This window comes from Thunnus maccoyii, chromosome 19 (genome assembly GCF_910596095.1).
Source record: "Thunnus maccoyii chromosome 19, fThuMac1.1, whole genome shotgun sequence".
Taxonomy (NCBI): Eukaryota; Metazoa; Chordata; class Actinopteri; order Scombriformes; family Scombridae; genus Thunnus; species Thunnus maccoyii.
Window position 1 is genome coordinate 22,570,232 of NC_056551.1, and position 14,618 is coordinate 22,584,849.

At 39.4% G+C, this 14,618-nt stretch overlaps 1 protein-coding gene across 6 annotated transcripts; it reads left to right on the plus strand.

Annotated features, from left to right (window-relative positions):
* Positions 1-5,014: 5,014 nt before the first annotated feature.
* On the plus strand, positions 5,015-14,078 carry dab2 (DAB adaptor protein 2). 6 transcript variants are annotated; one of them, XM_042395856.1, is made up of 15 exons: positions 5,016-5,210; positions 7,945-8,211; positions 8,320-8,459; positions 8,774-8,872; positions 8,974-9,105; positions 9,221-9,304; positions 9,858-9,884; positions 9,971-10,021; positions 10,130-10,192; positions 11,104-11,727; positions 12,305-12,434; positions 12,529-13,185; positions 13,306-13,472; positions 13,571-13,659; positions 13,754-14,078. In XM_042395856.1, exons 2-14 carry the CDS (start codon positions 8,073-8,075, stop codon positions 13,640-13,642), a joined length of 2,385 nt encoding a protein of 794 aa, XP_042251790.1. In that variant the 5' UTR covers positions 5,016-5,210; positions 7,945-8,072; the 3' UTR covers positions 13,643-13,659; positions 13,754-14,078. The 6 variants fall into 6 exon arrangements, with proteins under 6 accessions (XP_042251794.1, XP_042251790.1, XP_042251792.1 ...); XM_042395858.1 differs by having other exon boundaries at positions 13,378-13,472; positions 13,568-13,659; XM_042395857.1 differs by having other exon boundaries at positions 12,305-12,377; positions 13,568-13,659.
* The last annotated feature ends 540 nt before the right edge of the window (positions 14,079-14,618 follow it).

Genomic DNA, 14,618 nt, shown 5'->3' on the forward strand with positions numbered 1-14,618 from the left:
ACTGCCAGCATTACAGATGTTTGGAAAACTGTCGTGTCTGGTGACTGCTGCATATGCTCAACAAATCTGTGCAGCAAGAACCGTGTACAGCGTGCTGAAATGCAACCTTTTCTCCACAAGATGGCAACATCGATACACTGTGTGTCCATGTCTTACATTCCCATGCTGTTTATGTATGTAAGTTGAATATACGGGCTATGATAACAGTATATACTGCATATACTCATTTCTGTCTCTGATATGTCACACACTTTTCTTTTATAAAAATATTAAAATAAGCCTTGCATAATGCAGAGGAAGTTTTAAAACTGTTGCACCTAATGATCTGTCATGTGATCTGTGAGGCTTGTGCTGAGTCTGCAGTACTTTGTTCTTCAAAAGGAGGCGAGTGGAGTGTGTATAAATGACAAAAAAAAAAGGAGGGGGAGCAGAACACTTGGCAGAGTAAACAGATAAAAGCAATTCTAAATTTTAAAGTAGACATGATTCATAAGGACTATGATCAAATTAGCTAATCATTCACGGACACAGATGTTTGGCAGTGTTGAGAGGCTGCAAAACGTCTGCATTTATCCATCTGAGAAAGTAAAACTGATGTTAGAATTCCAGAATAATCAGCACACTGACAAGTATTTTCTGCTGACTTAAATAAACACAGTCAGACTATTCCCTGATGTCTCCAAAGTCAATGTGGGGGCTGCCCTGTCCTGGTTCTTCCCCTCTATCTGCAAGCAGAGCTGGGGTAGACTAGGGGCTATGTGGTCATGGCCCGCTGGAGAGGCACAAATATGTGCTGAAGTCACCACTTTTACGAGGTTCGGCAGTTTCCTCCCAGTTTTCTCAGGAAACCAGAGGGTAGGTAAGGTGCTTGGCCAATATTTCTTCTGACTAGAAAGACTTCCTGTTTTTTGGGGGGGAGGTTGGAACTGTGTGGAAATAGTTCTGAAACAGCCTGTTGCTCACTTTTACTGTAATTTACACTCTACATGCCGTTGAATCTTGTCATCATTTACAAGAGAATATGATGACGTTGCTTCCTGCATTGCCACTTGTCCTACTTCTTTATGTGTCATTTTTAGACTGAAATGGTCAAGAACTGTTATGGCAGTTGAGAGTTAAAAGACCAGAGAGGATAAAATCTAAGACATACCTCAATTATGGACTGGAGATAAGTGGCTATCTTAGGTTCTGGCTGTGGTGGCAGCCGGTTCCAAGATTCACGCCCTAAATGCTTGATGTTTGGATTGTGGCCTTCCTGTCATAAACCAAGGAAAGGACACTTCCCATTAGTCTTTGTCAGCATTATATCATAAAAATAAATCCTCTAATGTGTTACGATCTGTGCTGACTTGTGCCATCTGTAGTCTGTCTCATCTTACATGCTTTTCCTTTTCCTACAAGAATCCCTACTGCTCCCATGAGCCTATAGTTTTACATGAGTAGCATCCTATATGTCCTCCTATGCAAGTCTGCAGTTGCATTGAGGGTGTCATTGATCAAATCAGACAATGAGTCACTTTCAGAAGAACTGGGAACCATGATTGATGTCATTAAACAGTGATGCTGGTCCAGAGAAATGCATCATTGCAGGAAAAAGGTTGACAATCTCCAAATCTTACTTACTAGAAAATATATACTGCTATCCCTGAATTTATCATTTAAAGTAATTTAATACTGTGTACAATTTGGCTTCAATTCTGCCTATACTGTATGTTCTAATGCTGTGCAGATAAATACATTTCTTTCTGGGGTTCTGCAAGTATAAACTAAATTCTGAAATGTATAACAAATGTTTCTGTTAAAGATCATCTGTACATTTCAGCAGTTGGTCATTGAGAGGGAAAACAGGCCCTCAGCTAGTCAATAATCTGGCTTCTGAGAGGCTCATCTCCTAAAAACCAGCTTCTGTCAGCAGAACACACGACACAAAGCCAGGAAGGATGTCCTTCCTCTGTCTTTTCTCTATCTTCATTTCTCAGCTCTAAACCTACTGTACATCTCTTTAATGTTAGACAAAATTATATTTTTCAGAACTATATATAACTATATATATATATATATACATGTGACTATATAGGATTAGGATATTGTTATATCCGTCCCCTGGCTGCTCTCATGTGGTGGTTGTTTGGCTCTGTGATGTTCCAGTGTTTACAGCACCAACAGGTCTAGGCTTAAGGTGGTAGATTTACTATGTATGAATTCAAAAACTCAAGGTTCGAGATTGAATTTATTGTCATTCTCTCCGTATACAATCATCAATCCGCAGGGGAGAGAAATGCTCATGTGACCCTGTACGAATATATCTGGGAGCAATTATCTTTTTCCTTGAATAGTGAAATCTCCAACAGTCTGTGGACTCCCTCCTCCTTTCTGAGCTGCAGGAGTCTGATAATTTCATGTTATGATCCATTTAACAGATGTAAAGCTGAGCAGCAAGACAACTCTTAGTTTTTTTTTTCTCTATTTGAGAAGTGAGAAGATCAGGTCTTCCTACTTTTGTTTTCAAGTGGCTACAATCAATCAAATTCTATTTGTATAGCACTTTTTGTACAGGTTAGTGCAATTCGAAGTGCTTTACAGATGATAATAACAGGACAGAACAAATGTAGACAAAGACTAACACACTTGTGTGAGAAAAAAAAGAACATTGGCACAATGAAGCACTTTTGTCGAGCAAGCCGAGTTTTATTTGTCTCCTAAAATGTCTCACTCACAGGCTCCAAGGCAATTTTGGAGAATCAAATTAGTGTCTTAGCAGCAACTCTATTGTCTTGCCTTTTTGTATTATGAAGGACTCTGTGATGTATATGATAAAAATGTATAATATGCAGTTTAAATGCTCAACCAAGATAGTTTTGGTTATATGTGCAGAAATATTGAGATTTCTTGCAAATTTAAAAATGAAACCAGATACTAAAAGGCTGCTGCAACATACTTCTCAGACACATTCATGGACGAGCTTTTAGCAGAAATAGCAAACAGCAGAACAAACATTTGTTCATGACAAAAGCAGTGGTTTGTTTGTCTGGCAGCATCAATCATTTAAAAGCTGTCTGCCGTGTATATTATAATTCACTGTTAGGTGACGGCTCACTATCGTACTAAAAACACACACATTTACAGAAGTGAAACCTACTTGTCAACGGGGGGAAAATAAAGAAGCACATTTACATCACTACTCATGTCAGTCAGATCTCGGTGTTGATGTTTACTCTAGTTCTGTAGCTACTTCAGGTGGTTGATTTCTTTCCCTGATCATTTCTCTCTTCATGCATTTTCTGTTGAAGAAGTTTGAGTTCTTTGTCTCTTAAACTGTGGCTACCCCCCCCCCCCCCCTCCTCCCTCGCTTATAATAACCAACCCAGTTATTCTCTCAGTTATCCCAAACAGACATCTATTGATCCCTCTGCAAACATTAAACAAAACACTTCCTGTGTGACAGAGGATTTTCTTCCCTGGGAATGTCATAACTGGCAGTCAGTGCTTAGAAAAGCAAATATGAAAACTGTCATTACATGGCTGAATCACTATATGGTATCAAAAGCAAAATAGGCATTTATTCTTAGGAAGTTTACTGTAATTGCAATGAGACCAGTGCATAGCAAAGGAAGTGTCGCTCTTTCAAAAAAAAAAATTGTGCTGTGTTAGCAGCAACGGAGTTTTCCTCTCTGGGTCAGACTCATCTTTCCCCTCACTCTCACTCTCTCTCTCTCTCTTTCTCACTACATTTCATGATATGATGCAAAGTGTACATAAAGTATCTATTTCTCCTTAATAAAGCCGATTAGCTTTTCAATCTGAAAGTCATCCAATGCTGTAGACCCACAGTGTTGGCAGAGACAGGTTGGAGGTCTTCCAGTTGCTTGTGGTCGAGGCAGTGTCTGACTCAAATGATGAACGATCCATCCTTAATTGCTTCATCTCATGTCATCTGCGGGAGCCAGTCATTGTCACACAATAGAACAATAGAAAAACAATATGTTTCAAATCACATGTTTCATGTTTGTTTTAAAAACAAAAAAGATATACTGTTTTGAATTAATGAATAAGCTGGTAACTGTGTTTGCTTGTTTTTTTTTTTAGGTGGTAGTTGAAGGTTTGAAGGCAGGTCCTTACTTTAGGGGACAATGATGAGGGCAGAAATGAATGATAGGGAACATTTTAAACCTTTTGTGTTACTCTCTAAGTATAGCCTATATTGTCTAAATGCAGCGGTGGAAGAAGTATTCAGATCCTTGAGTAAAAGTAGAAATATTGTCATCTAAAAATACTCTATAAAAAGTCCTGAATTCAAAATGTTACTTAAGTAAAAGCAAAATATACTTTAAGTATCAAAAGTAAAAGTATGCAGACTGGTTATCTTATTATAGGATATTATATAGTTTTTAGCACACACAAATACATGTAAGAGCATTTTAGTGTTATCGATGTGGAGCCAATTTTAGTTTTGGGGTATTTTTGGGTAGATTAATAGTAATAGTGCTGCATAATATTATATTATATATCAGTGTATCATATGTTTTTTATAATAATAATACACTTTCTTTACATAGCACCTTTCACATGAGGAAAGAGCAGACAATTTAAACAACAATTAGAATATTAAAATGTATTATTTTGTGGTAAATAAATGTAGTGGAGAAACATGAAATGGAAAAATACTCAAGTAAAGTACAAGTACCTCAAATGTGTACTTAAGGACATTACTTGAGTACATGTAGGTTACTTAGTTACCACTAATCTCCAAATGAACATAAAAAAGAGCAAATATCCAAACTGAAGGCTACTTGTAGCTGAACTGAGAACATAAAAAGGCCTTTGAGTTTTAATTATGTGCAGTATAAACACATTATATCACATCTACTTTCCTCTTAACACCGACAAATGTTCAATTTTATCATCATGACCCACTTACATCCTCATGTGTTATTTTCTTCCACGTGAAGAGCCCGCCCCTCTCCCAGCTGAAATCTGCAGCCAGTTAGGTCTGTGCGTCAGTCAGCGAAGGGTTAAACTGGGAGTTTGCAGCAGTCTCTCCTTTCTGTCCACGGCATTTAGCGGAAAACATCTGACTGCTGCTCGTTTTCCCGAAGCTGTGTTTGATTTTTTTACTCATTTTGCGCCAGAGCCGCAGAGGCATCACGGGAACAAAAAAATCACTGTTTGTACAGCAGGATTTCAACATCTCTCTGCGCGCTTTCTCACAGGTACGTAATGTTTCCATCCATGCATTAATGTAGGGTGTCCATGTAGTCGTACAAAAACGTTGTTATTTGAGTAAACCTATAACAACCATAATATAAAAGTGGTAGAAAGTTGTTCTTCAGTCTAAAACAATCTTCAGATTAAGTGTTTTTTCGTAAGCTGTTGCGGTACATCATTTTGGGACGTTCATTATATGCTTTTTCTTTATTTGTGACTCATTGTTTGGTCATTTTCTGCCTCAACTGTTGTGTTAACACCATATAAATTACTTTTCCTACGTAAGTTTTCTATCTAGATTACTGCCTCCTATAGCTGCAAGCCAATTAACATGACATCTTTTTAAATCTTGAGACAATCTATGACTTTTCATAAGTTTTTTGAACATCATACATCTTCTATCCACACAGATATCCTAGTTTTAGTGCAAAACCTTTTTGCATGAAAGTGTTTGCATGCCCTCAGTGTTCACAGTGGGCCTGTGGTATTTCACCATCTCATTCACTTGCAGACTGAGTCATTCCCTGATTTCCTCCAGATGTGCAGTAGTTTACGTTTCCTGACGGCCCAGGATTGTGACATTTCTGCCCTCGCACTGCAGTTATTCTGCTGACAAATATGAATTTGCACTTGTGCTCTGCGGCTATGTGTTATATGTGTTGTGACACTGGTAGATACATGTATAAACTTATACATTTTCTTCTCTTCTGGATCATCTGGACTGTTAGTTTGTGTCTGCCTTTTTGAGTCAGTTGTTAAAATGTAATCCTTTAACTCAAATTTACAATGAACAGCTGACATTTCAACCTTTTTATTAGCCTCTCCGAGCTAGTGGGACTCTGACACCATTACAGTTACTGGACAAGTGCAATCATGTGTCCTGCTCATGTAAATGGCACATCATCAACAAGTGTTTAGGGTTATGTCTTGTTTTTCTACGCTCCCTCGCACAGAAACAAAAACAGCATGTGTGTCTATGCCTTGGGAGGAATTTAAATGTCACCACGGGGAAACCAAACATACTAGGCCCTGCTTGTCTCCTTGACTTCAAAACTGATACTGGTGGATAAAATTAAGGTTTTATTGTTTTACCGCTGTACAGTAGCTCTTGTGAAAACTCATCCTAACAGCATTATGCAATTGAAAACATTTCAGGAATAAGGAAACTTGTTTGATTTAAATCCAATGTAGCAGCTTCTACTTTGTATACATCTCCTACTTATGTCAGTCTGTTATGGTCAGGTGTGATTCATGGACAGTTATCTGATGGCTAAAGCTGGCATGCACTTGCTGACCTGACAGCTTGCATCTGTTATCTCATCCTGTATAACTCTCATTTCCTCTCGTAATCAAACAAATAACCTGCCTGATTGATTTAATCATAAACTGTAACTCCAGATATTGTTTTTTTTTTTTATATTCTTACTGTCTTTAGATGAAAAAAATTCTGAATTTGCATTATCACTCAGGTGCATTCAGGTTTTTTCCACATTGTCACTTTATTTAGTGTTTTATTGACAGCTGTAGATTGAGAGCATTATGAGTAAATAATCATTGCTGGGCATCACGAGATATTTTTCTCTGCTAGCGTAAGATTAACTCCGGGTAATTGCTCAACCTTTGCCCACTTTCAACCTTTGGTCTGTTCTATGGTGCTCACAACCTCATCACAGCGATATTTCAGCCAGTGAAGCCTCTGGAACTGGTCCCTAAAGGTATGTATGTCCCACACAGAGCCATGTTTGTGTTGGTTTATGTTAGATTACTCTGGTTGTTATAGAGCAGGGGTGCTTTTAATGGCTTTTTCTTGTTTGTTTGGGTGATTGTGATTGTTGCCACTTTATTCTGATTGTTTGATTCATTTAGAGAATGAAATGATGATGATACATCCAAACATAGATGAGGAGATGTACTGTAAGTGAATCTCAGCTGTGGTGTTGTTTGTTTTTTTTGGCTCATATTTCATCACTGTGTGTCTCCTGCACATTAAACACAGAGGTATTCATGAATTATGTCCACTATGTCGGCAGAGAAGTTGTTGATGATGATGATGATGATGCTATTGTTCGTATGTAGACGAATATATAGAATATGACGAGTATGTTGCTTTTGAGCCACCATTAGCACGGCTCTCTGATTTTTTTGGATGGGATGATTATCGGTCTGACAAATCACATGATGTGACAGTATGATTATAAAGTTTTCCTTGTCCATCTACTCAGTTCTTCAGTACCTCCTTTAGAAAACATCCTTAAAATATATATAGTTGAAAGGCAGGAGAACAGTGAATTTGAAAAGTGGTGACTGTGAGCAGAATCTTCTTTATCTTTAGGATAATTTACTCCAACTCCTTTTAAAGGCCTGACACAGCATGTGTAAAGCAGGGTTAAAGTGTCTTTTCTGCCTTCTTGTCCGTATGAGGATATGACGTTTTATGAGTCATATGTCTTGATATGCTTCTTCTCTCTCTGAACGGTATTTCTGTGGTTGTAAATGTTTACGGTGGCTCGTTAAAAGAATATGATTGTTTATGATTCACAAAAAAAATCCTTTCAGCAGTTACTTACAAAAACCTTTCTGGATGTTTAAAAAGTATTTTAATCGTGGACCTTTTACAGTCCAATATCTTGTTTTTTTAGTTTCAACAGGAAAGAGTGAATGTTAACCTTTCATCTCCTTCTCTTTTTTCCCCTCTCTTCCCCCGACACACACTGTCCTACTTCACTTTTTCTGCCCCAGACAAATAAGAAAAGCATGTGTGGGTGTTAAGAGTCATCTGCTCGGTTGCCCTTGCTGCCCCTGAACACGGAGCCGCCGTCTGCTTTACCCCTGACTGTCCGCTTGTCCAGTGAGGCTCACTCCACACCATGTCTGCAGAAGTGGAGAACAGTGTGGCTGTCTCTGCCGACCCCAGCATCGCATCCCCGTCCGCAGCCTCGACCCCCACCACCCCTCCCACCTCCCCTGTAGCATCCAAGGTCCCATTCAAGAAAGAGAAGAAGAAAGGTGAGTGATGGAAGATGTAATGATCTCAATCATGCCTTGATCAGGACATTGGATTGGCTATCCATTTTTAAAGATTTTAAAGATTTTTTAAAATTTTTTTTTTTACAGTACCAGAGAAAACAGACGAGTACCTGCTGGCCAGGTTTCAAGGGGATGGCGTGAGGTACAAGGCCAAGCTAATTGGCATTGATGATGTTCCGGAGGCTAGAGGAGACAAGATGAGTCAGGACTCCATGATGAAACTTAAGGTGCAGCATCAGACCTGGGACTGTGGAATTCTATCTTTATGATTCATAAATAAGATAATTTTAAGGGAATGACATTTTTAAAGCCCGTATCTGTATTGTAATGTTTTGCAATCAGTAAATTCATATATATACATTTATGTGATGGGTATCAAGAAAACACAAACAAGCACATTTGCTCCTGTTAGAGGTCATCTACAGTTGAAAATCGTGTGTCATGGCTTGTCAGATATAAGCTTTAAATCACTAGTCGTGTTTTGTGTACATACAAAAAGATAGCAAAAATATAACGGTATGTAATATTTATTTCACTCCAGGGTATGGCAGTAGCTGCTCGGTCCCAAGGCAAACATAAACAGAGGATTTGGGTCAACATTTCCATGTCGGGCATCAAGATCATCGATGAGAAATCAGGGGTGAGTTTTGCTGTTTCCTTGCATTGCTGTAACATCACACTCTGGAGTGCATTAGATTTGTATTTGTGTCTGCTAATAAAAACGCTGTCCTTGTCACTCAGGTGATTGAACATGAGCATGTGGTGAATAAGATCTCCTTCATCGCCAGAGATGTAACAGATAACAGGGCCTTCGGATATGTGTGCGGAGCAGAAGGGCAGCATCAGTTCTTCGCCATAAAGACTGCACAACAGGTAACACTCACACAAATTCATACATTCACACTCTGCCACAAGCATACATGCTGGAAATACCATAAAAATGCATGAACAACAAAGACTAACGTACTTTCTTTCTGTCACCATACAGGCGGAGCCCCTGGTTATCGATCTGAAAGATCTCTTCCAAGTCATCTTCAACATGAGGAAGAAAGAGGCAGAAGCCTCTCAGAAGGTAACTAGCTCAGAAGTAGAGCTGCAGCAATTAATTGTTTGGAGCAAAATTTCCAAATTCTTTGGTTCCAGCTTCTAAACTGTGAATATTTTCAATATTTTTAGTCCTATCTGACAGTAAACTAAATATCTTTTGGTTGTGGACTGTTGGATGGGACAAAAGAAGACATTTGAGGATGTCACAATGGGCTTTTGAAAACAGTGATTGACATTTTTCACCATTTTCTGACATTTTACAGACCAATCAAGTTAATTGAGAAAATAATCAACACATTCACTGAAAATGAAAATAAGTGACTTAAAACTGGGAAAGGGGTTTGTTTTTTGTTGTTGTTTTTTTTCAAAAGTTGGACACTGAGAACATAAAGTAAATGAAAAGCATTTGGTGTGGTTATTTGGCAGGGCTGACTGGGTGTATGTACTCTCCTGAATGTCAACACTGCCTCTCTGTGTTCTTTCAATGAATCACATCCTCAGACATTCCGTTGAAATGATGTGGAATGACACATGTCTTTCTAAATTAAGAAAGTAATTCAGCCTACCTCTGTTTACAGGGTGAAAATGGCAGCGCAGTAGTTGAGGTAAGCACTTGGAAGCACTTGTTTTTCTTCAAATAGTTTCTACGCTGTAACTCTTTCTTTAGCCATCTGTTTTTTTTTGTTTTCAGAATGGAAGCGATGCCTTGTTAAGTGTGGAGGGTGAAGTAAAAGCTTCCCAAGTAAGAATTTCTGCTCAGTTGTGTTTGCAACTTAACATGAAGTAAACTACCACTGATTTACAGTAGCTAGATGAATACAGTATGTTTCTGTTTCTTTCTGACATCCAGCCAGTGGAGCAGCTTGACCTTTTTGGAGACATGTCGACCCCTCCAGACATCCAGGCTCCAAATGTAAGTGTGTTGCCACAGTGTAAAATGTACCCTTTATCTGGGTCACATAGTTGAATTATACTTAGTCAATGAAGTATAGCAGGGTATTTACAGTATTATACTTAACAGTGTATAATTTTGTCCATCACATGCAGGAAACATCATATCTTAATAACCACAGTAGGGTGTAGAAAACTTTTATCTGATATTTTTTAAGTTTGAGTATACAACACGTGGAAAACCATGTGCACTGTCAAAAATATGGCTCTCAGATCTGATACAAATGGTTGTAAAAAAAGAAAAATGGCTCCACTGAATAATGTCAGCACTTCTCAAATCATTCTGTGTGTGTGTGTGTGTGTGTGTGAACTCAATTCTAAAAAGACTACCATTTCTGTGTTTTAATTATAAGTTTTTATCACATTCTATACAGTAAATTGTAGATTTTAGACTTGAATTCGATGTATCTTTTAAGAATTGAGTTTATGCTTCATGTTTACCAATCTCATCGTCATCAAACCTTTTTAAAGCTGCTACAAGTAGAATCTTTTTAAAGACATTTATGTTGACTTGGTGACACCTGGAGTCTTACACTAGTAATGTTCACTACTATCATTGTAGCTGAGTCAACTCACTGAGCTCCATGTCAAGATTGTTTGGCTTATTTAAACGTCCTTACTGTCGTTCAAGGCAAGCAACAAATTCATTTTCCAAGTTGTAAGATGGACTCTGGACTGTGATTTTACCATCAAATTTAATATGACAGTGATATTTGAGGTAAATATTTTACAGGTAGCAGCTTTGAATTGTCATGTCCTTTCTCATCATGTGATTCATTTTTTTCATTTTGTTAACACATGTGTTTATCTCCTTCTGCAGAAATGATTTATAAATCTCTTTTTCTCTCCCACTGTCCCTCTCATGTTAACCAGGACTCTAATGATATTCTCTTGCTGGACTTTTCTGCTGAAGTTGACAGCAATCAAAATTGCATAAAGGGAAACTCCTTTGTAACTTCCTGTGCCCCTGACCACGGGGCATCTCCCCAGACAGAGAATCCCTTTTCCTCAACATTTGGCTACTTTCCAACCCCAGACAGTGACCCTTTCAGAGATGACCCCCTTTCTAAATCACCCGCTCAGTCAGCACCCGATAATTCACAGATTCCCCTCAGCACCACCAATCACCTAATCAGTGCTGCTGGTAACACTAGTAAGACAATTATTAACGGTGCTTTGAATGGAGACTCTGAACACCTCAGTCAGCAGATAAATGGGTTATCCAGTAAGACAATGATCCTCGCTCTCAGTAACGGCCAGTGGCCACTAGGAGGCAAAATAACTCAGGGCAACACAATAACCATGATGGATGGGAATGACTCTGGACCAGTTCTCTCGACCAAAAATCCATTTTTTGACTCCCCTTTGAAAACCTCCTCTGTCTCTAATGGCCTAACTCATCACCCACAACCCCCAGTGACTCATAGCAAGGATTCAGTTGTCATAAACCCACCTCCGCAGAGCTCTAAGGCTGGACGAGGTCGAAGGAGCGCAAAGGTGAAATTCAATAGCTAGATAACTCATAGTAGTGTTGCATGTGTGATGCCTAAAAATAGGTTTTATGCACATTTTCCGGAGCTTATTGGTTCTAACATCTCCCTTTCAGAGCATTTGGGGTATGCATTGGTGTCTTGACTGGATATTCTAGAAGAGGTTGCATTTGGTTTAGATAAGGTAGACCACCTGTAATTTAGACTTGCATTTAAGGCCTGTTGTTTGGATTGGTTCTGTCTTTATGCATGCACTGGTGGTCACATGCTTCTCTAACTGCCTTGTACTGTATAAATGTCACTTTGTCTGTGCTGCTGTGCCCTTTGTCATCTCTGCTCATAATCTATTTTCTAATGTTCATGCTTCCGTGAATAAAGAACTGGTAAGTTGCAAAGCATGCATATTGTTCAGGTAAATAGTATTTATTTATCTGTAATTATAGTAAATAATTTATTGCTATTGTTAGGCCATGTTGGCTTAATCCTAATTTCTTAGTAGTAAATTGTGTAGTTTATCATGTATAAAATTGTCATTGTGGTTGCAACTTTACTTCATTTTTTTATTTTTTATTTTCTGAAAATAGTCTACAGCAAGTGACCTGTTTGGAGCAGAGCTGTTTGCTGCTCCTGGTCAACCTGAAGGGTCATCTATTCCAGGTGACCTTTTCAACAGTACACCTGCCAACTCTGCTCCCTCCTCCATAGCTGCTTTGGGTAATATGCTATAGGGGAATATTGTCTCTTATGCAAAAGATGTTTTTTAATAAATTTCCTTTAAATTTTTATATTAAACATTTTTCATATTCAGGGAACCTTCAGTTAGGTCCTCCAGCTACCACCAGTATCCCTGCAGCAGGCATGTGGGGACCCTCCGCTGTTGTACCCTCCATGTACCCTGTGCCAGGAATGACAGCTCCAGGCCCTGGGCCCGCCTACCCACAGCCATCTGCCTTTGGTGGTCTACCCATACCACCCACAGCCTGGGGCCAGCAGATGCCATCTCAGTTTTCTGCTCCGCCTTTGTCCCCACCCCACCTCACCTGGGGCCAGTCTCCACCAGCTGGGCCACTTGGTGCTCCAGGCTGGGGTCAGCCCGCCTCAACCAATCCTTTCCAGTCTGGCGCGTTCCCTGCAATGGGCGACCAGCAAGGTCCATCACGCCCACCTCCTCGGCCACCTGCGAAGGAGGCCCCTCCAAAGGTAGAGAACAGTGCCTTCACAGCTTTGGACCCCCTTGGAGATAAAGAGAAGAAGACTGGAAAGGACATGTTCAAGGACTTCCAGCTCGCCAAACCCCCTGCCATCCCAGCGAGGAAAGGGGAGCAAGGGTCCAACTCTGCTCTGGCCCCCAGCAGCAAAGAACCGGGGTCATTTGATCAGTACTTCTCCAGTAAAGTGGGCCTGCCTCAGGATGCTGCCGATCATGATGACTTTGATATCAATCAAATTTCAGCAGCTGCTAATGGTAAATAAACTGCAGAAAGACACCACAGTACATGACTGAGATTTTCACAAATTAAATTAAATTAAATACTCTTTTGTAATGCATTGTAATGTAATGCGTGTTTGGATGTTCCTAAACCAGCTCCTGCTCCAAGCTTTAACCCTGGCCTTCTCGATGCCGCCTTCTCTTCTGCTCCCATCACAAACAATTCAGCACCAGCCCAAGGACAAGACCTCCATCAGGACATGTTCGATGAAGCATTCGGGGCCCCAAATTCCGGTCCATTTGGAGCGCCGCCTGTAGCTATGGTAAAGATATTCACACATAGACACATATTGGGAGTCTATCATGAATCACAATAATAATAATTTGTAATTTTGCCTTTTTTCTCTCAAATTAATAGCAGAGTGCTTCCGTTGGTCAGAGCTCTGGTTCAACAGCCGCTTTTGGGGATCCTTTTGGAAATCCCTTTGCTTGACCATAACTTGTCCACAAGTAAGTGTTTTGTTCATGTTTGTTTATTCCTTAACTGACTTCATCTATTCAGGATAAAGACTATTTTCAATGGTTTTCTCTTGTGCCCTCACAGTTGAAATGAAGTAAATGGAGAAAATGGAGATCAAACACCATCTTTGGGACAAGCTGCTACAACGTGTGCAAGACAATCCAAATGATGAACTCTTCTAACTCTTATCCTTGACCCACCCTTCTTTTACACCTCCAACTTTGATGTTTTTTTTTTTTCTGTCCAATTGGTAGTTCCCTTATTTCTGAAGACCACTGATCTAAGAAGTAAATGTTATGTCATGATCTGCTGAGGAAAGAAAACATGCTGTGTGAGAGAAGACACGTCCAAAGAGGGTTACTGCTGATGCTGTCTGTATTAAAGAAATAAAATAATTAAATGAACACTGCACAGTGTTGATCAGCTCATCGCTTTCTACTTGGTATTGCTTCAGACTGTGTTTGTGAGTGAACGGTTTGCAATCCAGTGGGGTTCAACCATCAGAGAGATGCAAATTTCAGAGTTTGGGGCAGCTGCTTCCCTAAAGACTGATGGTGTCAATCCTTTGTGAGTCAAACAAGTTGGTTACATGTTCTATTACTACTCTCAAAAATGTTTCTATACTGATCAATAAGCCCTAGACTGTTTATTGTATGCTGTATGGTATCAAATTCATGTTATACAGCATCGTATTATTGAGCAAAAGAAAAATATTCTTAATAGGCACAGAATGGAGAGTATAAACAGAAAGCAGAAGCGTAATGATATTTTTTTTACAAAAAGAATCAGCAGTGAAAGACGCATTCAGGCCCTTAAGTCAAAGTGGCATCATCAAGTGTAAGAGTTCTCCATTACAAGTAAAAGTACTACAGTCTAAATTAAACTAAAGTAAAAGTATTAAGTATAATCGGCAAGCGCTCATCAAACGAGAACTGCCCCTTTCAGTATA